The sequence below is a fragment of the Sceloporus undulatus genome, chromosome 6 (genome assembly GCF_019175285.1).
Source record: "Sceloporus undulatus isolate JIND9_A2432 ecotype Alabama chromosome 6, SceUnd_v1.1, whole genome shotgun sequence".
In the NCBI taxonomy this organism is placed as follows: domain Eukaryota; kingdom Metazoa; phylum Chordata; class Lepidosauria; order Squamata; family Phrynosomatidae; genus Sceloporus; species Sceloporus undulatus.
In genome coordinates, this window is record NC_056527.1 from 122,012,816 (window position 1) to 122,035,571 (window position 22,756).

Genomic DNA, 22,756 nt, shown 5'->3' on the forward strand with positions numbered 1-22,756 from the left:
AAAAAGCAAAAGTTCCCAGCGCAGCAGCAGCTCTAGGCTGGTGAAGATGGCGCTGCCTTGGAGCAGTGGCTTGCAAAAGCTGCTGCTGCTGCTATTACATGCAAGAGGAGAGACTGGGGAGTCTTTACTGGGAGGTCTGTTCTTGCAACTGGGAGGACTGGTTGGGCTGGGACCCCTCTGCCTCTTGCTCCTCTGCCCTGCGCCAACCTACGCTGCTTCTGCGCATTCTGTGCCAGGGCATCACCTTCCAACTGGTGGCCCCTTGATCCTGGGCATGAGGCTGGAGCATAGCAACCGTCCAGCGCCGGAAATCCAAGACTTTGGCATCATCCAGGTGTTGGAAGGTACTGAGATCCAGTTGCGCCTCTATGGCCTCCGCTTGCCCGACCGCATCTATGAAATGGTCTCCTTCTCCGAAGTGAGCGCCAACCTCAGCCATGCCAACGCCACCTGCCTGGAGAAGACCCAAGACGTGGTGGTCCAACATCAGACGGCGCCCGACGGCAACCGGGAGACTTCAGCGGTGGTTTACGTCAAGGTGCAACTCCTCCGTAAAGCGGAGCAGTCCAAGCTCTATGTCCTTTGCACCCGGACAGGACCAGACGACGCTTGGTCGCCGTTGGAGGGCAAGGATGCCTACCTAAAGGTGATGGAGGAAAAGAAGCATCTCCTGCCCCTTTGGCTCCAGATCATCCTCATCCTCTGCCTCTTGGTCCTTTCAGGGATGTTCAGCGGGCTCAACCTGGGACTCATGGCCTTGGACCCCATGGAGCTGCGCATCGTCCAGAACTGCGGCACGGAGAAGGAGAAGCGCTACGCCCGGAAGATCGAGCCCATCCGCCGCAAGGGCAACTACCTCCTCTGCTCGCTCCTCCTGGGCAACGTCTTGGTCAACACCACCCTCACCATCTTGCTGGATGACCTCATTGGCTCCGGTTTGGGTGCCGTGGTGGCGTCCACCACAGGCATCGTCATCTTCGGTGAGATTGTGCCGCAAGCGCTGTGCTCCCGCCATGGCTTGGCAGTGGGCGCCAACACCATCATGGTGACCAAGTTCTTCATGCTCTTGACCTTCCCGCTCTCCTTCCCGGTCAGCAAGCTCTTGGATTGCGTCTTGGGCCAAGAGATCGGCACCGTCTACAACCGGGAGAAGCTGGTGGAGATGCTGAAGATCACGGAGCCCTACAACGACCTGGTGAAGGAGGAGCTCAACATGATCCAAGGGGCATTGGAGCTGAGGACCAAGACGGTCGAGGATGTCATGACGCCGCTCCATGACTGCTTCATGATCAACAGCGACGCCATCTTGGACTTCAACACCATGTCAGAGATCATGGAGAGCGGCTACACCCGCATCCCGGTTTTTGAGGAGGAGCGCTCCAACATCGTGGACATCCTTTACGTCAAGGACTTGGCCTTCGTCGACCCGGACGACTGCAGCACCTTGAAGACCATCACCAAGTTCTACAACCACCCCGTCCATTTCGTCTTCCACGACACCAAGCTGGATGCCATGCTGGAGGAATTCAAAAAGGGTAAGGGAAAAGGGGGGAAAGGTGCTCGGTGGTGCTAGGAAATGGGCAAATTATTACACTTCTCTGACGGTTCCACGCATCCCATGTGCTGTCAGTGCTTGGTTTTTGCTGTCCGTCGTGTGCTTCGCAAAGAGCGACAACCCATTGTGGCTCTCTGCTGAATAGACTGGTATGATCTATGTGCTTCCAAACCTGTGAAGAAAGACATCTACACTGTAGAAATAATGAGCTTGACACCACTTTAACTGCCATGGCTCCATCCTAGAGAATCCAGGGATTTGTAGTTTTGTGTGACACCAGCTCTCTTTTGGTAGAGAAAGCCGAAGACCTTGCAGATCTACAGATCCTAGGATCCCAATAGGATGGAGCTACAACATTTAAAGCGGTGTCAAACTGCATTATTATCATTAGTGTAGATGCACTCTCAGTCTGTTTCCTTAAGTAGATTATGCTGTCCTTCTTTGTGTCTTCTGGCTTTGCTTTCTTTGACAGAAAAGCAAAGCTGGACCTTGATTTTTCCAGCCATTTCTTCACTCTTTTGTCAACAGGCTTGGAATTGGGGTTAATCAAAACTCTTCCCTTCACCAAGCATTTCAGGGCTTGATATAAAAGAGAAACACCGGAAAAATCAGATCGGTTTCAAATAAATTATTTAAAGAGAGAGATATATATTGGGAGGCGAGGACTATTTCGTATCTCTTATAAGAAAACAAGATCGCTAGGATCAAATAAGATGACAGCATGGGAAGGAAAGATCCTTCTTGCCTTGGGTCAGATTAGCAGGATGATGGGTTAGGACTGAGAGCGAGAGGCCAGCTGACTTTAGCCTTTAGACCAGAATAAACCAAGAACTGGGCCTTGGAGGACCTGCTTTGCAAAAGGGAATTGTTCTGCAAGGCTTGCTGGTTAATAAAAAGAGCAGCATATATAGTAATATTGGTCTATAGGATGTCCAAAGCCATCCTGCTCATAGTTTGTGAACCAACTATGGAGGCATCATCATCAGTTTCCATCCTTAGAGCTGTCAATGCAAAAAAAGGTGTCAATGCCAAAAGGATGCTTCCAAACGTTTGTGGAGGGTGAGGAAAGCCGGATGTTGTGATGAAATAAACCAAGGCATTTTAATGAAATACTCAGGTGTCCAAATGGCCCCCCAGTATTAGCTTTCGGACATGCAATGGAGACATATAATTTAAGAAGTGAAGCATGTTCTTCCTTCCCGTCCTTGTTGCAATACCTTCTGCAAGTTTGCTGTTGTTGGTTCCCATCAAGCAGACTTCGATTCATGGTGACCCTATTAAAGAGAGACCTCCAAGTCGCCCTATTGCTCAGGTCTTGCACAGCTCTGATGCCCCCAACAAACTACAATTCCCAGAATCCCATAGCATTGAGCCGTGGCAGTCAAAGCGGTGTCGAAAGGGATGGTTTCTCAGAATCCCTAGGATGGCAGGTCAGAGCAAACCCCAAATTGAAAACCATCCCTAAAAAGACATCTTTTGCAAGCCCAGCTGTGGATTTTAGTCATAATAAAATGGATAGGATAGTGATAAGTGTAAATATATTTGCAGCTTTGTACTGTCTTCCTCCTCTTTAAAAAATATGCAACACAATCTGAATGTCACACTTGAATGTAGCAGAGAACTTTCCATTCATAGACCTTTTGAAAGTGAAAGTGGACACTTTCAGTAACCATTTCTTCCCAAATATCCTAAGATAAAGACATTGTTGAACTGTCAAAAGTCTTCTGCTTTCTTCATCTGTTGTGCTTTTGCAGGTTTTGTCTCTCTTAGGTCTTATAATAAGCCTGTTTGCTTTCTGTTGTTGTGCTTTGTGTTGTTGTTGTCCTTGTTCCTGATTTCCAATAGCAAGGGACCGGAGGCAGCTTAGAAATTAAAACAATTGCAATATAGTTAAAATATGCACCGGATCAGCTTTGAAACGGGATTAAATTATGCACCATGCTTTTAAAATAAATGATAACATCCAATTTAAAATGTATGTATATTTTAAATGCAGGACATAGGGAGGAAGTAGGCAATGTTTTGATACTGGATGGGCTGAACATAAGGAAGCGACAACAGCTTTATTAGTAACTGTTTGGCGAATTGCGCTTTGGTTTTGCTACTGTTTGGAATTGCAAACCAGAAAGTGAAATCGTTTTGGCTTCTTCTGCTGTTTCTTCTTCTTCTTTTGCCTTCTTCTTGTCTCACTTTTGGACCGTCTTCCTCGATTTTCAGTCCAAACATGGCATCATGGGATTGTTGTCGAAATCTTGGCACGGATTTAGGAGCAAAAGTGAAACTCCAGAGCCTGTCTTTTCGGTGTGTTGTTGTTGTCGTTCCTCGTCTCTACTTCCTTTCCAAGAGCAAAATGCCTTGCTTTCTGTCCATCCGAAGAACATGGATGGGTGCAAAACTATCACTTTTGCACGCCCGATTCAGTTGTGCAAAGGTTGCAATGTTTTTTATTCTCGCCAAGGTGGCATAAAGCCTCTCTTTCCATTATTTGTTGCCCAACCTCTGTGGCCCCAGAGAGCCGCTAAGGGAGCTCCGTGAGCTAAATTAATAATTGATCCCTTCAAAGACATGACTGGCAAATTGATTTAAACAATTAAAGGTTTTAAAGGTGCAAGAGCAAAGGTGCATCCGGTTCACTGTAGTACTTGAGTCTCCCTTCTCCGAAATGCTTTGGATTCCAGTTTGGGATTTCATAGTGTTTCAAATTTTGGAATATTTGCACCGACTTGATGCAAAGACACCGCAGTATTCTTCACCATTGGCTATTCTGGCTGAGGCTGATGGGAGTTGCAGTCCAGCAAATTTGGAGGGTGCATTTTACCCGCTGTGGCATGTAGCGTTGTGGGAATCCTGCAATCCTCCAAGTGTTATTGGATTGTAGCTCCAAGCATACCTTGGCTGTGCTGATTGGGGCTGCTGGGATTTGTATTCCACCAACCTGCATGATTCTCAGGCTTTGCAGCCTAAAGATGACAATTCAAGCTCAGAGGCTACAATCTTGAACGCACTTATCAGGGAGACTTAATTTCTCTGTGAAGATGCGCAGGATCATGCTGTTAAAAAGCTTTTTGGATGCAGGCCTTAAAGTGCCCAGATACAAACGGGGAGAGGTCTCTGGAAAGCATCCCACCAGGTCTAGCTTATCTCAGTGATTCCCCAACTTTGGTCCTCCAGATGCTTTGGACTGTAAGCCCCAGGCCAACTTAGCCCTGAGTCAGGAATTTTGGGATCTGAAGTCCAAAACATCTGGATGACAACAAGTTGTTGAATGTGATGTGTTGAAGTTCCTCCTTATTATTATTTGCCATCAAGTCAACTCAGACCTTACGAATGAGAGATCTCCAAGAGCCAAAGCTATCAGCAGCTATGGTCAGGTCTTGCAAACTCAGGGCAGCCTTTGTGGCTACAATCTGTTGTAGTTTCCTTCTTTCCTGACTTCCTCCTGCTTTACCTGGCCTTGTCATCTTTTCCAGTGAGTCACGCTGTCTCATGATGTGTCCACATTTCAACAGTCTCCGTTTAGTCACCTTGGTTTCTAGAGAGACCTGATTTGCTCTCAGACCCATTCATTTGTCTTCCTCTTAGTCCATGCCATCCACAGAAATCTCCTCCAGCCACACATTGCAAAGGAATTGATTTTTTCTCCATGCATAGCCATACACAATAAAAGCAAATAGCATTATTGCTGGAATGACTCTGGTATTCACTGATAGATAGATAGATAGATAGGTAGGTAGGTAGGTAGGTAGATAGATAGATAGATAGATAGATAGATATCTTTATGCTTGAGGATCTTTCCAGTCCCTTCATTGCTGCCTTTCTAAGTCTGGCATCTGCATTACAGAAATGATGAGAACGGGGCTCTTGCATTTTTAATACCTTTATGTTTAACATAACTTTAAAGTAGGAAATAAAGTGGCGGAAATAAAGATTTTCCTTGTCTTGGTCCTTAATCAGAATTGAGACCATGGTCGAAAAATCAGAAGAAGGCAAAGGTCTCATCCACACTGCAGAATTAATGCAGTTTGACACTGTTTTAACTGCCATGGCTTTGTGGTATGGAATTCTGGGATTTGTAGTTTGCCGTGGCACCAGAGCGCTCAGACAGAGCAGGTGAAATACGGTCGTTCACAAAACTACAAGTCCCAGAATTCCATACCACAAAGCCATGGCAGTTATAGTAGTGTCAAACTGCATTCATTCTGCAAACTTAGCCTTTTTCTTGACCATGGTCTCCATTTGGATTAAGGACCGAACCAAGGAAGAATTTTATTTCAGTGCCTTCATTTCTGACTTTAAAGTTACGTAAAACAATAAAGGTATTAAAAACGCAGGAGCCCTGTTCTCATCTGCGTCTGGCATTCCTAACCAAGAATTATTTGCAGCTCCAAAAATGCAAAAATGGGAATGCAAACCTGTCTTTAAAAAATCATCCAATGTGTCTTGTTTTTATTTATTTATTTTTAATACATTTCATTCACATGTATAAAAAAATTAACACATAACAATAAGGACAGCACAACATACCAACAAAAATCCCATTAAATAGATAACAAAACTATCTCACTGATGAATACTTGGAGCATTTCATTCCCTCCTGGTTAGCTATACTTATCTTATTCAAATGAAAATTAAACTTCATTTGGCAACTTAGTGCCACTAAACAATGTGACTCTGAATTAATTTAAATATTACGCTTTCCATTAGCTTGCAATTCTTCATTTGTTGAAGTTCACATCTCCAGTTGTCGGTTCTCCAAAGAAGCATTTGCTAATGATGCATTTTACTGGACACAGAAATTATGAATTTACCTAGTCTGTGTTTTCATAGTTCGTCTTACAGTTCCTTATACATAGCCAATGCGCCTTTAATAACCAGCTTCCTTCGTGGAATTTTACAGGCGATCTAGATGACATCTTCATCTTCTTGCAAAACCTCCCACGTTTCTCTTCTCAAAACAACATTTTGGGAAGGGAATAGCGCGACCCTGTATTATTTATAGCACATGATAACGCTTGCTGCTGAAAAGCACCCCGGATATAGGGATCAGCGCATGGTTTTTATTTTAGGTTTTGCCTGGGAGTGTGGGCTTTTCTGGGAATATATTTAGCTTATCTAAAGAGATGTGTGTAAGTCAGCCTTTTACTGCAAGCTCTGGTTTGGCAAAGGGCCTTTTAAAACAAAACCGCGGTGCAAGGTTTGGCATTCTCAGGGGCCACTGTGTTTCCGCTGTAATATATTAGTATTATACCTCCCCACTCCCTTTGGCTTGCTATTTGTATGTATTTAACTATATATGTTATCTTCTGTCTTTTGTCAGCCGCCTGGAGCTCCTCGCAAGGGAAAAGGTGGGACAAAAGCGGACAAAATGGGGACAATTTTTATTTCTGTCCTTCTTTTCTTCCAAGAAAGAAAACCTATGGCAACGTAGGTTAAAACAGAATGCAATACAAAAGTTTGGAGGGAAAAAACCTATTAAATGAACTTTTCAATGCCCCAAAGGGACACTAACCATGTAGGTTAAAACAGAATGGGATGCAAAAGTTTGGAGAAACAAAAATGGCAAGGCTCCATCCACACTGCAGAAATAATCCAGTTTGATACCACTTTAACTAATATAGTGGAATCCTATAGAATTTTGGAAATTGTAGTTTGGTGGGTTAAAAATACTTTAATGAATGGATAAACCCATAAACGTTTGCCCACACTCTCCTTACACATCTTTTTTATCCGAGATGCATTGGGGCTTTCTTGAGCTTTTTTTTGAACTTGCTAAGAAATTATAGGTCTGGTTTTTAGACGTTTTTAATGTTCGTGTTTTGATTTATGTTGTGGTTTTGGATGACAATTCAAAGTGCTCTGGGTGTCCTTTCCGGAAGCGTACATGTGCATGGATATCTGCGGTATTTATTTCATTATCTCATTTTCAATCTTCCGAGGCCCAATGGATAAAATATAGCACAGCAAAAATATTATAATACGTTTTTTATAAATCTGGGGGAGAGAAACAAGGAATGTGATTTAATTCCATTGTATGGAAAGACACTTTGCTTCGGCTGCGAATGAAGCTGAGGATGTGCACCAAATATTTCAAGGAAGGTGTGTTTTGAGAAAGACTTTTCAAGGGAAAGGGATTTCCAATTAACGCTAGCATATTAATTATTATTTGTTCAGTTGGTACTCCCATCCTTATTTATTTATTTACTTTTATCCCACCTTTCTCCCAAAGTGGGACCCGAGGCAGATAACAATACATATAAAACACATTAAAACAAACAATTAAAATGTAGAATTAAAGTGGAAAAAAATATTAAAAATTGCAAATACATATAAACTCTTCCAGAATATGGTCACATGGTCCAAAAACCCCATTAAAAACTCCTTTGGACAGATCTTGCCAAGAAAACCCCACAATAAATTTGCCTTAGGGCCGCCATAAGTCAGAAATGAAATGACTCGGGGGCACACAGTAACCATAAAGTGTGAGAAGCACAGGTTTAGATGGCTGAAGAATCTGATTTGTGAATGCTCAGATTTTGTTCTTGGAGACTGGGTCCCTTGCTCCAGGATCCCCTGAAACCCAGTAAGAGCGTCTCCAAGATGCCTGCTTCAATTTTGGCAAATAGAACCCCAGAGGACTAGTTCACAGATGGAGGCATGGTGCACCAGCCATAAATCAATGGGACCATGTGATGGGCACCAGACTTCTTTCTCTCGTTCTGCCCAGAGGGCACATTGACAGCAGACAAAGGGAAACGAACATAGACAATGGCTGTGGAAATCCAGAGCTTAATTTGAGCCAGGGTTCAAACACGGTTTCACCTTAGCTCCACAACTTTCAGCAATGACTGTGATGCAAGCTCTGAAGTGCATAAAGGTAATGCTGCAGGTTGGGTCCCCTGTATCCGAAATGCTTGGGTCCAGAACCCAAAACCCCAATCACTTAGCTCCTTTAACTAGTTCCCAAAAAATGATTCTGGCTATCTAGCATTAGAGGCACTGACTTTAAGGAAGGTTGGACATTGGGAAGCTCTTCCAATGCACCACTTCTTTCTATGGCAAAATATCATTTATTGAAAAATGCCTCTCCAAGGCAGTTAATCAGTGGACAAGTTCAAGGCATTCTGCGAGAGTGTTTTGGGACTCTGACTTTGTAATGTTTCCATTGCGCTCTGTCCTTTGGGGAGTGGCAGGGCAAAGAGAATTCGAGTCTCTCCTTTCGGCGTTGTTTGCTTAGGGTTGTGTCTCTTTTGCGTTGCGTCAGCCTATGCGCGCAGTTATTTGAGAAGCGATGCCTTTCTCTGTGCTAACCCAGAGGCTGCCAAAGGGTTACATTCTCTCCCATGGCCATGCAAAAGAAACAGCGTTTGCAGTGGCCATTGTGCATTTTCCCCCAAAAGTAAAACTTTGAATCTGCATCAGTGTTTCTCAAAATGAATGGAGAAGTGCCAGTCCCCAAAGCATTGGCTGGTAGCCACTGAAGAGTTTCTAGGAGAGAACAAAGCAGTTGTAGTGGGCACAAATATGGTGCCATGTGTGTTGTGTTGTGTGCCTTCAAGTTCTTTCTGACTTAGAGTCTCCATAATGCAAACCTATCCTGGGGTTTTCATAGCAAGGTTTGTTCAGAGGAGGGTTGCCATTGCCTTCCCTTGAGGCTGAGAGAGTGTGACTTGCCCAAGGTCAGCTAGTGGGTTTCAATCTGAGGTTGGAAGTGAACCCTGGTCTCAAAAGTCCAAACCACTCCTTTGGTGCCAAAACCCTACCTGTCCATCACGTAAAACAGCTTAAGGAATGCAGGTACAGCATCCTTCTGGATCCTATTGCATTTCATCCCACTCCCACAACTGTATATATATTCTTTCTACCTTGTTTTGGTCTCCCAGTATCTCTGAGCTCTGTTTCCCAGTTGTGCTGGTTTTCTCTGCTGGATACTGGGAGCTGCAGTGTAAGCTGAGCTTTGCCGTGTTTTGGTTCAAGAAAGTGAATGCTCAGGTCCTGCCCCATAATTGTGCCAAGCTTCCTTTATTATCCCACAATCAAAGTGATGTGAGATTTTGTCTACATCTGTTTTGATTTTTGTTGAGTGGCCTTGATTCCTAGGGCTGTGAACTGGGAGAAAAATAATCTTCATAGTCCTCTTGAGCAGAGGTCTTCCAGATGTTTTGGACTTCAACCCCCCCCCCAGAGCCTTGGCCATATTGTCCATATTGAGCTGAAGTCCAAAACACCAGGAAGATGAATGTTGGAGAATGACTAGCCCCAAACCAGCCAATAAAGGATCCATCATCTTCCTGGGGCATGTGGTGGGTAGGAATGTGCCAGCCTCTCCCCTGGCATTGCTGCCAACATGGTTGCCTCACTTCCTCTGGATCGTCGCAAGAAATCTACCTTGCGTGCGCCTCTTGGGCGATGTCACGCAGTCGGTGTGGGGTGCCAAGTGACTTGGGCTGAGTCTTGCTTTTATAATTGGGAATGGCAGCGCATGACCAGGGACACCCAGGAAATTGCCCCACCTTTAATCTGAAGACAAGGAGGCAATCTGGACCTAGCCTTTGCTCAACTGTGTAGACTGGCATGGCTAATCTGATAGAACTCCTCTCTCCTGCCAGGCATGGAAATGCCAATCATTAAAAAGTGGACAGAGAAGATCTGGATGAATGAATGGAGACCTTAGGAATTTAGGAAGCAGCATGATGCTGGGTCAGACTATTGTTTCAGTACTACAGGGAGCACACACAACTCCCATCTTGCAACAGCTCCACTGGCTACTGATCTTTTTTAGGTGCTTCGGAGGACTTATAAGGCTTGGGTCCAGGCTGTTTGGAGGACCGTATCTCCCTTTATGAGAGAGCCACTGTGGCTTAGTGGTTTGAGTGTTGCAACTTTGGAGAGCGAGATTCAATTCCCAGTTCAACCATGAATCCCATTGGGTGACTTTGGGCACATCGCATGCTCTCAGCCTCAAGGGAAGGCCATGGCAAACCTCCTCTGAACAAACCTTGCCAAGAAGGTTTGCCTTAGGGTCACCATAAGTCAGAAACAACTTGAAACCATCCAACAATAACATCAATCTCCATTTAAGAACCCATCAGAGATCTCAGCTTTTCTGGGGGCTGGAGACTAGGAGGTTTTGAGGGCTGCACTTTGGAATCCCAGTGGCCACACTTGGTCCACGGGCCACACTTTGTCCATGCCTGGCTTACAGGTGGCCCCAGGACCAAAGAAGGACTACTTTAAACCATGAAAAGCCCCAACCTCCATGCAAAATCCTGTAAATGGCCAACTCTATGCCTCAGAGGGCTTCTATTTATGTAATTGAGCATTATCATGTCAAACAATTTTTTCCGAATATAGGGGAATTTGCCTATCCCTGGCTTTGGTTTGTTTTTGTTGTTGTGTACTTTGAATCTTTGGAAACTCTCATGGGGTTTTCTTTGCAGGTTTTGTTCAGAAGTGGTTTGCCATTGCCTTTCTCTGAGAGGCTGAGAGAGTGTGACTTGCCCAGGGTCACCCAGTGGGTTTCCATGGCTGAGCGAGGATTCAAACCCTTGGTATCTGCTGGAGTTGTTCCCAGGAGCCCCTGCGGATCCCAAAATCCGTGGATGCTCATGCCCCATTAAATGCAATGGCATAATAAAATGGTATCCCTGATATAAAATAGCAAAATCAAGGTTTGTTCATTGGAATGTATATATATTTAAAATATATATACATGAATGGTTGAATCTGTGAATAAAAAGCCCATGGATCTGGTGGGCTGACCCTATCCTAATCTAACGCTCAATGCACTACACCACCCTGACTAAAGGGTCTTTTTCTATGGGTTTGGTGAGTTTCTTATGCTGAAAAGGACAACGCTTGCCTTTATAGAGACCCTTCAGCTTTCAGGGTCTAGTTGGGTGGCTGTGGTTGCTGCAAACTCTTTCAAAAGCATGTTTCGGAGGGTATAGGATTAATCCTGCCTCCTGCCAAAGCAGCTGCCTCTCACAAATGAGCTTAACTTCTGCTTTCCTGCTGGGATGGAAATGCGATACCGTACTTTGGAACAGGATCCCCAGAAAGGAGTTTGCTAGGATCCTAAAACTGGGGGAATGCAGGGATGTGTAGCGCTCAAGGGCCTTATTCGTAACCGGTAAAACTCTACCACTTCAGTCCAAGAAAAACTTCGCAATCTTTGGTTGATAGCAAGGAGGAGGGTTAGATTTAGTTTTAAATAGTTTATGGGTCGCTGGCCACCCTTCAGTTCTTTCAATACTACTACTACTAATAATAATAATAATAGTACATTTATTTCTATCCGCCTCGTCAATAAGATTAAGGCGGCTTACATCAATAAAACATATAGTACCGAGAAGTCCCCAAAATGACGTTTGGTGTAAGATTGACCAGACACTTTTGTGGCTGTGGATTTGCACCTTGATCTCTGTTTAGGAGAGCAGACTTTACTGTTCGGTTTTGCTACAGCATTGGTTCGGCAATGGAAGAATTGCAGCACAGAGAATTTGCCATCCGGGTTCAAAGGCCAGCTTTTGTACATGTGCGCTGACACTCTCGGGACGAAATTGTGAAACTCACCGAGTGTATTTTGACAGCGCTTGTTGTGGTTATGTTTAATACCTTGTAAAAACTATAGCAACGTTATTAAAACAGATTAGATAAGCAGCTGCTTACAAGGTGGAGATGTGTGCCATTGGCCTGTGTTTGCGGGACATTGGCCTGTTTTGTTGTTCGTAAAAACAGTCAGGTTGTGTTTGGAGATGGGAAGCTGGCCAGAGCAAGAAGTACCCTTCCAGAGGCATTTGGTCATCCATAGGGTGCTTTTTTACATGTGAATGACTTGAGATTAAACAATGTTGATGCATGGCAACAACAACCTAAATAATAAAACAGGAAACAAATGAGAAATTGGATTGCAGGGGTTTGGGATACCTGTCTAAAATACAGTGGGCCCTTTATATCCATTGCTGTTTGGTTTCAGGACCCTTCTTGGATACCAAAATCCACGGAGATCTTTAATTTGGGAAACGGCACATGTCGAATTTTCCAGCCATTTCCCTGCCGGTACCTTGCTCTTGACGGTTACTTTGAACATTTCGACTCTTCCAGCCCATCCAGGTTGAGCCAGCTCTTTCTGGTGTCTGTGGCCCCAAATGTTTGCAATTGTGTGCATTGCAGCTATGAAATGAGAGGACAGCCTTGGAAACGGTGATTTTTATGAGGATTGCAAATGTCATTGTGACCTCGGTCTGTCATTTTGAAGGGCTGCAAAGCTGGGCAGGGTTGTTAGCAGCAGCGTTTTCTGGCTTTGTTGTGCACCCAAACATTCACAGTGGAGGTGTTAATGACATTGTATGTCAAAAATGATATAACAAGGCCAAACATAATTTCCAAAAAATTATATATAATGTGCAACATTTCCCAGTTACCTTTGAAAAGCATTTGGGGACATTTGTAAAGGCCTTTGGAGTAGAATTTATGCTTTTCTTTTGTATCCTTTTTACTCAAGGCAAGAAAAAAAATAGTATAATGGCTGACATCGTCTTAGTGGCATACAATGCCTATGTTGTGCTATGCATGCAGGCCAAATGATTCAACACAACACGACAAACATACTCTGCTGTTTGTTGCATTGTGTTGACAGCAATAGAAATGGAGTTGTGCATAACAGCAACGTTGTGCATGTTGGTTGGGCATTTCATTGGCGTATTGTGCATTGCACTGGTGCATTGCACAGTGGAACCCAGTCATGGGCATGTGTTGTTCAGTGTTGCTGTTCCGAATGAAGATTGTGTAGTGCTGGCGCAGCATATCCAACTCAGGGGAAGCCAGACCCAATGCAAACATTGGGAAGCTCACATAGATGCAATAGAAACTTGGAGGAGTCATGTGCCGAGGCCAAGGCAGGCCACAATGGTGGGTTGGCCTGTTTGTGTAAAGAGATACACACCACACACACACACACACACACACACACACACTCCATCATCAATGCCTCTGCTTTTTTGCAAAGTGAAGCAATGCACCCAGTTTGCTCCAAGCTGATGGATAGCTTTTGCCTCTCGGGCCGGCAGTGACCGTTCGGCTTTTACCGGCTCTTCTAGTTTGGACCCTGGGCAGGGCATTGGGGGAAGGAAGGGGAATGGAGAGAAGGACCTGCAAAAACCAAGAACATGGGGACAGGAGGAGAAGACGGCTGAGGATGGAAAGGACTGGTTTTCTTTTATTTGTTGCAGTGGTGTGGAAGATCTAATTGCAAAGTTGGGGGTTACGTTTTCTGCTGGTGGTTCAAAGATGTGAATAGATTTCAAAGACAGAGCAATGTTAGGCTGAAAAATCAGTGTGCAAAGAGATCTTGGAACACCTTTGAGACCCAAAGAAAGATGTTGGGAGCATGTTAGTGTCTGTGCAGAAACATGGCACATTCTGGGGCCTGTTTTTCTGTCCTTAGGACCTTCCGGAGAACACATAGGTTGCATCTACACTACAAAATGAATGCAGTTTGACACTGCTTTTTTCCCCCCCTGGGGCCAGTTTTATTGTCCTTAGGTCACTCCAGGGGCCGCTTAGGCTGCATCTGCACTGAAAAATGAATGCAGTTTGACATGCTTCAGCTGCCACGGCTTAGTTCTGGGATTTGTAGTTTGGTGAGATATGTAGCCTTTCTCTGTCAAAGAGCTCTAGTGCCACAGCAAACTACGGATCCCAGGATTCTGTAGGATGGAGCCATGGCAGTTAAAGTAGCGTCAAAGTGCATTAATTCTGCTGTATGGTAGCAGCCATGGATAGTCAAAAATGCGGCACGCTTCCTCCCCACCCAAAAGTGGTTACGAAAAGCAGGTATTTATTTAACATGATGGGAAGGGTTTGCAATCTGTTGAATTGCTGTTCCTTAAGTAACTACAATAGTTATTGTTACCATTGTAAACATACAGCCAGTGTGGCTTAGTACTTTGAGCATTGGAACAGAACTCTGTGAGACCAGGGTTCCAATCCCTGCACTGCTATGGAAGCCCATTTGGTGATCTTGGGCAAGTCACACTTTTGCAGCCTCCGAGGAAGGTTAAGGCAAACCCGCCTCTGAACAAATCGGGCCAAGAAAACCCCAGGATAGTTTGGCTTAGGGTTGCCATACGTCAGCCGTGATTTGAAGTCACACAACTACAACCATTGATAAAAAATAAAAGCCGGTTAATTGTATTGCTTACCATGCAATTGATATCCTTTTTAAACACAGGTTAAAAATGGCATGAAATGTGGAACTGGGTAAAGTTTTGGTTTGAGAAAAGAATAGCACAGCAATGTGGAACTCCCAGTTCAAAAATGCCTTTCAGTGTGTCCTCGAATGCCCAGGAAATGTTACTCACCAGTTACATTGATAATATAAATCAAGGATGCTCTCACTCACAACACAACTTTTGAAGTGTGACACTGTTTCAGCTCCATTTTTAAAAAGTAACATGTGACTTCCAGGCTTTCGTTCCTCCGATGGTCCATTGGATGTCCTTGCATCATGGCACAGAGAGAGAGACAATTAGGAATGCTAAAAAGCAATAGGAAAGCAATGCAATTGGGAATGGTGAAAAGCAATAGGAAAGCAAGACAGTTTGCTGTACATGTGTGTAGCTTATAGGGATTGCAAAAGGGAAGGATTTCCCCCCAAATTAGAGTCATGGCCCCTGTAATGAGATTTTCCTTCTTTACCACAATTTTTAACACAGTTGAGATTGTGACATTGAAAATCATTCACACCTTGAACTCTTCCGTTTGCCGTGTTTACATTTCCTGGTCACTGTATGTGTGTGTATAAAATATATGGATTTCCTAGGGTTTCCTTAGGCAAGGATTACTCAGAGGCAGTTTTCCTTCCTCTCAAACATATTCTTACAGCCCCCAATATTCCTTGGTGGTCTCCCATCCAAATACTAACCTTCTGTCTGCTCTCATGGAGGAAGACGCAGTTGTTAATTTCCCGCAACCACAGCGTGGCTTTTCCCAGACATTTGGTGCAGAAGAGAGGAGCCCAGCAGGCAACAGAGTTGGTCAAATAATGACCATGTTTTGCTTGCCTTAGACGTTCCTAGGAAAGTAGTTTACCCTTTCCCATTTTCTCCTTCCATCCTTGCAAAATAAACAGATTGCTATCACTCAGGGTCCTAAAGGGACAGAATTTGGGAAAGTTACTCTGTTAGACTACAGATCCCAGAATCCCCTATCCAGCATAGTCTGTGACTGTATTTGCCAGAGCTGCTTGCGGGGAATTCATGAGCACCTTTGGAGGAATCTCTTGCCAAACTTGGCCCCCGCATGCCCTGGAGTGGCTCATTGGGCACCGATTTTAATTGCCTTCCTTCAGATGTTTATGTACTTTGTAAGTGGCAGTGCCCATTCGTCACCCTGGCAGAGAACGTCATGCCCGCATCGACTGACCCATGCATTCATTTCATTTTATTCAGTATTAATCACTTTGCTGCACAATGCATTGCCACTCTCTTGCACCACTTAACTTTTTTGTCTTTGCCTTGTAACGCACACACACACACACAAACTTTATTCAGAATTATTGTGCCAACTCACCTACAGCCAAAGCAGATGAGATTAGAAGTCAGAAAGTTACTTTTCAAAAGGAGAAGTTTTATTTTTCCTAAGCCAGAAACCAAAACCAAATGCGACCTAGAATTTAGACCCTTAGTGAATTAATGGGGTTTTAACCCTCTATAGGACTGGGCAAGTCACATGCTCTCAGCCTCAGTTTGCAATGGCAAACCTCCTCTGGAGAAATCGTGCCAAAAAAATACTCGCAATCGGGTTGCGTTAGGGTCGCCGTAAGTCAGAAACAACGTGAATCTATACCGCAGCAACAAAATACCCTAAAGGCTCTTGAACGATAAGCAGAGTCAGGCCTGGTTAGTCCTTGGATGGGAGACTTCCAATGAATACCAGGTGCTGGAGGCTGTATTTCAGTGGAAGGAACTGGCCAAGCCACCTCTGAATGCTCCTTGTGTAAGAAAACCCTATGAAATGCATGGGGTCACCATAAGTTGACATGCAGCTTGAAGGCACACACACATACACAGTGTGCATTTTTGACATTTTTAAGGGCCCTGTTCCTGGCTGATGATACGTGGTGCGGTTGCGCAGAATCTGGGTGATCGGGTAGATCTCTCCCAATGCTTGCAATCCTGTCTCACAGCCAACCAGTCTGCAATAATTGCAAAGCAGAGAGAGGGAAGCTTCCCCGTTTCTTCCCATGCCATGCTTGGTCTGGAGATGCTGGCTGGAGCCTTGTGCAGAAGGGGCAGCTGGAGTCGCTGCCGGCCACAGAAGCCTGTTTGCTGGTGGTGAGGTCATGGCTGCCTATTTTTAGAGCAAGAGGTTGTGTGACTTAATCCTCTTCTATGATGGCTGTCTGGAGCCCAGGGAGACGGCTGGGGAGTGAAGCACGCACAGCAGGGGAGCATTGCATGCCCAGTGACTGGTTGCATGGCGTGCATTTTGCAAGGGAACCGGGAGCGACTCCATTCCTCTTCGGCTGCTTCACTTCTTCAAAGCCTCTGTGGTTGCATCCATGTTACAGAAATAATGCAATTTGGCACCACTTTAACAGCCGTGGCTCCATCCAACCGGATACTGGGATTTGCCATTTATTAGCGTAGAAGTTTGAGTGTTGGATTGCCACTCTGGAGACCAAGGTACGGTTCTCTGCTCTGCTGTGGAAACCCACTGGGTGACCTTTTGCAAGTCTCACTCTCTCAGCCTCAGAGGATGGCAATGAACCCCCCCCCCCTCACCTGAAGAAACATGCCAAGAAAACCCCCATGATATGGCCTTAGGATTGCCCTAAGTTAGAAAGGACTTGAAGGCACACAACAAGAACAAACCCAGTTGCTAGTCCCAACTATAGTCACACACTCTCAGTCTCAGGGGAAGGCCATGGCAAACCTCCTCAGAACAAATCTTGAGTTGCGTAGTGGTTTGAGCATTGGACTAAGACTCTGGAGAGCAAAGCTCGAATCTCAGCCAGCCAGCCATGAAAATCTCCTGGGTGACTTTGGGCACGTTGGACTTTCTCGGCCGCAGAGGATGGCAAGGACAAACCCCGTTTGCAAAACTGTGCCAAGGAAATCGTTTTCGCTTTAGGATCGCTAGAAGTCGGCAAGGATTTGAAGGCAAAACAGCACAACACATGACACAGCCAAAGAAAAGTGGCAAGAGGGAGTGCAAAGACAGCAAATGGAAGAAGTATATGCAACTTTTCCACAACCCGCTCTCGTTGATGCTAGAAATTTGGGTCCCGATGGGAAGGTTCATGGGGCAGGCAGAATCTCTTTTATTTGGCGGGGCAACGCCTTCATCGATCCTGCTGGAGGCCTTCTTTCTTTCTTTCCAGATGCCTCGAGGAGTTTACCACCCACTAACTGTTTACTTAGTGGATTTCCTAGTCTCATAAACCCATAATCCTGGGTTTACCAGGCAGAGAGAAAAGAAGAAGGGAGAAGGGAGTGGTCCATTGGAAGTGTGTGTGTGTTTGCTTCTTAATTCCTCCTCTCTCTTTACTCTGAGTGTCATCCACTTGCCAGGATGCAAGGCCACCGCAGAGCAAAGTTCAACTGCAATGTGGGTTTTATTGGCATGGCGTTCCTTCTCATCCTACTTCACTCTGGAAGGTTACATTCATCCAAAGGGTGGTGAGAATCGGCGCATGTGCACAACCGCCGTATAAAATGCCCCTTTGGGCTTTTCTCTTCCTTCTCACCTGTTTTTCAAAACCAAAGCAGCAGTTCCCTCACTTTGGTGATTCTTTCTTTGTCCAATATTATCCTGTGTTTCCTCCAGTGTTGCGTCCACACTGCGGAAATAATCCGGTTTGACATTGCTTTAATTGCCCCGGCTCAGTGCTATAAAATTCTGGGAATTGCAGTTTTGGGTGACATTTAGCCTTCTCTGTCAGAGAGCTCCGGTGCCACTACAGTTCCCAGGATTACACCGCATTGATCCAGGGGAGTTAAAGTGGTGTCAAACCAGATTATTTCTGCAGTGTGGATGCAGCCACGGTCTACATTAGTGTCCCTCCATGCTGCTTTTTTCTCACAACAACCCTGCAAGATAGGTTAGGCTGAGAGTGCGCAGCTGGTGTACACTATGGATACAATTTGTTTCTTGCACAAAATTATTAAAAACTTAGTGTATAAAGTTACTTTCAGACTAATTCCAAATATACTTTCATCCAATCCTAAACATGAAATTCTCCTTATATTCTCCATATATTCATAGGGTTCCCCTTTATATTCTTCTGACACACATAGCCTGAGGTTTCTTTTATACATAATATTTAAGTCATTTTGTGCATGAAACGATGTTGTGTACACCAGCAGTTCCCAAACTTTGGTCCTCCAGATGTTTAGGGCTTCACTTCCCAGAATTCCTCAATATTGACCAAACTGGCTGTGGTTTCTGGGAATTGAAATACAAAACAATTGGAGAACTAAATTTTGGGAATCACTGGTGTACACTGAGCTATAAAAAAGCAAAAGTGTCACTATCTCAACCAACCAAGTGAACAATTTTGGGTTTTGGAGTACGTCAGACTTTCAAGAGGTATGCTTTCTAAGAGTTAAAGGAATAAGGCTTCGAGCTTCTTGCCCATCTTCCACCACAACTAACAAAACCAGCATGAATTATAATACAAGGGGGGTTGTTTGGTGTGTATGTGGATAGCATAGGTCTGCTTTTGTGGGTGCCGAAAAATGAAAGGGCAGCTTGTGGCGCATCAGATGTGGTGGGACTGCCACTCCCATCAGCCTCAAACCAGCGTAGACAGAGGTGAGGGATGTTGCAAGGTGCAATCTACCTATGATTTGGAGACCCACAAGTTGCCTGTGCTTGGCATAAAATTGGCACTGCCTGGTTTGTGGAACCTGCCTGGGTTTTGTTTTGTTTTTCCGTCTCTTCTCTAACATGGATTATGCACAGCCTGAACATGACACATCTCTGTGTGGGCATGGAGGCTCTCTTTCAAGTGTGTTGATGTAATTCTCTTAATAGGCAGGACGTAATTGCCGTATTGGATGCTTAGGTGCTTTCCACAAATCTCGCCTCTCGGCTTTACCCGCCGCCTCTGACTTCAGGGTGTAAATATAGGAGGAGGCAAAATGCAAGAATTTCCCCCTCCAATAAAAAATCTGCCTTCCCATGAAACTGCCTTTCAGTTCCCAAATTTTGGCAACATTGCAATAATGTAAAAAGAAAAATTGCCTAAGCATTTAGAAGCCCTTACTGTAGTTTTGGCATCCAAAAAGAAGTGGCAGGCAAAGTAACCAAAGGAAGGTGAGCATAGCAAATGGAGGCATAGCTCAGGCCCAAAACACACTGCAGAGATAATCCAATTTGAGACCACTTTAGCTGCCCTGGCTCAATCCTAGGGAAACCTGTTTTGTGAGACATTGAGCCTTCTAATACCCCAATGAACTACTTGCGTTCAGCATGATCACGTTCCTGCATCATTGATGTATTACGATCGAACATTTCATGCATCTGGAGTTTTCCCACTAGTGACTGAAAAACATGGTTCCATCTGAAACAGTATAAAATAAAATGTCTACATTTTAAGAATGGGATGTTTATTTAGTTCAGACAAAATGGTGCCCCACACCTCCAATGGACACAAGTGTCCTCTAAAAAATGATCCCAGCAATAAGAATGGATTGTCTATACCGCAAAGCAGTCTAGGAAAAGGTCCTGGATCACTCTGTCCGTATGTTTGCAATGGCATGAATAAAACACTATGGAGAAACCATTCCCTGGGAATGAGTTGTTCCAGGATGAGAATGGTTTATTTGAGACCAAAGTACTGGATGAGCGTGATGTCGTGTGAAAAACTTCATACGATCGCGCAATCATGATGGCAGAGTTCCATTTCATCCCATTTAAAATCCGTGCGTGATCATCTCTGTAGATTTTATTTTGCTCCAGGAGGGCTTTTTTAATGTATTCACTGTGACCTTTGGTTTACACGAAAATAAAATGTCATTTCTCTCTTCTTCTTCTTCTTCGTCTTTTTTAATGGGTGGGGCAGGCACTCAGTGGAACCGGATTTGCAGGGATGGTAGTAGTAGTAGATGCAAACACGTTACTCTGCCCAGAGGGGAAGAAAACACCCCAGCCAGTCCTGAAGAATTGCTCCGGGTGCATAAAGTCTTAAGTTAGTTGGCGGTTGTGCAAATGCAGAGTCCCACTTTTGGCAAGGCAGAGGCTGGGCTTGGCAACCGGTGTCCACCGCTGAGAGGTCAGGCTCTCTTTGGCTCTCGAGGAGGATTTAGTTTTAATCTCTGGCCAGTGGACTCTGGCATCTCCGCTGCTTTTCAAACAACAAACAAGTGGACTGCTTCTGTCATTGCTACCTGCTAAAGTTGGGGTCCCTGGGTGCCCTGGTTTGTATAGGATATCCCATATTTGGGGGTCCTACAACCCTTTTCTGTACTGGGTTGATACTGCGTCCATATGTATCTTCAAGTCGACTTATGGCGAACCCATGAATTTCATAGGGTTTTCTTAAGCCGGGAAGACTCAGAGGTGCTTTTGCAAGTTCCTTCCTCTGAAATAGAGCCTCCAGCACCAGGTATTCCCTGACGGTGTCCCATCCATGCACTGACCAGGACTGATCCTGCTTAGCTTCCAAGATCAGACAGGATCTGATACATTTAGGGTATTTAGCCCTAAGCCTCTATGTGTGTTCGTGTGTATGTATATGTGTCTTTGTGCACAATTTCAGGTTACCTATTGACTTATGGTCCCCCCACAAATTTCATTTGGTTTTCTTACACAAGGAGTGCCTAAGGCACAGTTAAATCACATTGCAATTTTGCACATTTGGGGGACAGGGTTTGCTATCGGTTGCAAGAATTTGTTGCATGTTAAATTTCAGTAACTGAAAACTTCAGTTGAGGAATACTATTTAGGCATCCAAAGCGAAGGGACAAGGCAGTGTTCTCCCTTATAAAACTATACCCCGGAGGGATAAAGATAGCCTTAATGGTAGCTCATTACTTTTTAAACATCGCTTTGTAAGCTTTGGGTCTGATTTTGCTTGGGAGAAAGATAATCCCCAATTGCACCTCATTGCTTTTTAAAAGTGACTTTGAAACTCTGGGGCCGGCTGTTCATCCACATCGTGTCCCGTTGTGTCTTAAAACAGGAAAGCCCCATTGGTCTTGCCAGTCCTTCCCTGTTTTATTGTTTGAAGTGTCCCAAAGGATGTGAAAAGCTCCTGGCTTTGGTGTGTCCTCCTTTTTGCAAGCCAGGTTCATCTGCGCATCATTGCTTCATTTTGTTGTTGTCTGTCTGTTGTTATTGGATGCCTTTGAGTTGTTCCAAGGTATGGCGACCCGAGGGCAAGCCTATGACAGAGTTTTCTTGGCAAGATTTGTTCCAACGAGGTTTGCCATTGCTTTCCCTGGAAACGAGGGGAGGACTACCTATTGGAAAGGCTCTCTTCTCTGTTCACTAGAGACTAAGTTTGTCGGTTTATTTAAAGCCTGCTCACCCAACGCAAAGCCTCTCAGGATGGTTTACGGCAATCGCAAAAAGCCTGTCTGCAGGCTTTGGGTCTAAAAGGCATGATACCAAAGGAAAGAAAGATGGGGAGGGAAGAGGATAAAGTTTGCTCAGGCATTTGTGTGGGGAAGGGGCTATTTGATCAGGGTTCAAATCACTGCTCAACCATGGAGACCCACCAGGCAACCTTGTTGTTGTTGTTGTTGTTGTTACGCTTATTTGTATAACCATAGGCTTTACATAACACTTTACTTAGGAGAGAAAATAATAATCCCAAATAGAAACAAAAGCCTGCCTATGGCCATGCGCAATCTAAAACCACAAGCAAGATTATTAACATTAATGAAATAATTGGGCAAGCATGTTCTCTCAGCCTCAGAAGGCGGCAATGGCAAACCCATTGCTCTGGGCACATTAGAAAGAATGATAAGAACAAATAATGATAATATTGCCACAATTAGGAGTAGTACTTATCATCCTTGTACAACGTTTAGATCAGAGGTGGACAAATTGCTGACCACGGACATCACACCCATGAGATATTTAGCCTTCTCTATGGGAGAGCAATGATGCTTCACCAAGCATCATTGCTCTTCACCTACAAATCCAGGATTCCATAGCATTGAGCCATTGAGAGTTTAAAACAATCTCACA

The 22,756-nt window shown here is 44.6% G+C and overlaps 1 protein-coding gene across 1 annotated transcript in view; it reads left to right on the top strand.

Moving 5' to 3' along the window:
• The window catches only part of CNNM4 (cyclin and CBS domain divalent metal cation transport mediator 4), a 36,073-nt gene continuing 13,317 nt past the window's right edge, over nt 1–22,756 (top strand). Inside the window, exon 1 of the mRNA XM_042474530.1 lies at nt 1–1,535. Coding sequence (XP_042330464.1) covers nt 47–1,535 — 1,489 coding nt within the window. The 5' untranslated portion in view covers nt 1–46. The remainder of the gene's footprint in view (nt 1,536–22,756) is intronic.